The sequence below is a fragment of the Nanorana parkeri genome, unplaced genomic scaffold (assembly GCF_000935625.1).
Source record: "Nanorana parkeri isolate BGI_ZX_2015 unplaced genomic scaffold, ASM93562v1 scaffold2576, whole genome shotgun sequence".
Classification (NCBI taxonomy): domain Eukaryota; kingdom Metazoa; phylum Chordata; class Amphibia; order Anura; family Dicroglossidae; genus Nanorana; species Nanorana parkeri.
The window spans coordinates 65,389-66,565 of record NW_017308844.1 but is presented as its reverse complement, the minus strand read 5'-3'; the positions used below and the strand labels follow the sequence as shown (position 1 = coordinate 66,565).

The window sequence follows — 1,177 nt, the reverse complement described above, 5'->3', positions numbered from 1 at the left end:
GCGCGGGGCCCCTTCATCGGCCTTAACATCCACTGTTATTATCGGGAGGTCGGAGGTCACCCTGACAGTCATTGCCGCAGATTCCCGTCTATTGTTCCCGGGAGATTCTGGTTTTTCGGCTCCGCGTTTTGTCTGAATGGAAACTAAAACAAACGTTGACCTCTCCCAACTTAGTGACACTTCTGTAGGTCAAGTGGAAGCCCCGGGGGCCCTCCAGCAACGCAGATCGGGGGCCCAGCTGACAACGGTCTCTATGACTCCTCAGCTGTTTGATGTCGTCTTCCATGGAAACCAGGTGACGGCAGATATAAGGGACAGTCCAGGAGGGTGACAGAGGCAACTCCATCCTGAGCACAGGGGACAACAAACATGGCCGAAACCAAATCCATCCACGATGAACCGGTGTCTCTGGACATGGAGGACCGAGACCCCAACAACCTCAATCAGCACGTCAGGGTGAGTGCAGGTTCCTGATGGGGGGGGGCAGACCCCTTATGGGTTCCTCCGTGTGGGGGCCATTATCTAAGGGCGAGTCTCTTCCGGCATTGTTCTGGTGTGTGGTCTACTGACCCGCATGTTCCCATTCTAGAGTCCTCCGCAATGCATAGAAAACACAAGAGAAACATGCGTCTGCCGCCTAAGAGTAGACGTGCGACGGCCTATAGCGTGCCATAAATGTCTACCTTATTAATGGCCATACACAATACAATCTGTAACAATGTCTGACCAATCAGATAGGGCCTCGCGCTATATATCTGTTGGCAGATCTACAATCAGATTGTAACATGGTGGGCTTTAGATTTACCTTCTCCTGTGTAATGTGAGGGGCTGCCAGACCAGTATAAGCTGATACCCAACGCGTTTCAGGGGTAAGAGAAACCCCATTCTTCAGATCTTGTGTGAAAATCAAAGTGACTGACTCTGCAGTATTGAGTACAATTGTTGCAGCAAATGGTTCTGTGTGTCTGGGGTTCTGGTACTGTAGTCCGGATCTGATGGGATGACGAGGCAGCAGTCCCGTGTGCAGTGTATGTATCGTGTAATAATGACTGTAGACTGCCGAGTCCAATACCGTCATTGCATTCAGACTTAAAGAAGGGGATTCAGTCACCCCCGAAACGTGTTGGGTTTCACCACCAAATCAGAGATGATTGTTTCACATAACGGAATCCTCAGC

The 1,177-nt window shown here is 50.7% G+C and overlaps 1 protein-coding gene across 1 annotated transcript in view; it reads left to right on the top strand.

Annotated features, from left to right (window-relative positions):
• The first annotated feature begins 369 nt into the window (after positions 1 to 369).
• Positions 370 to 1,177, top strand: part of LOC108801951 (caveolin-3-like) — a 4,846-nt gene continuing 4,038 nt past the window's right edge. The window contains exon 1 of the mRNA XM_018573855.1: positions 370 to 456. Coding sequence (XP_018429357.1) covers positions 370 to 456 — 87 coding nt within the window. The remainder of the gene's footprint in view (positions 457 to 1,177) is intronic.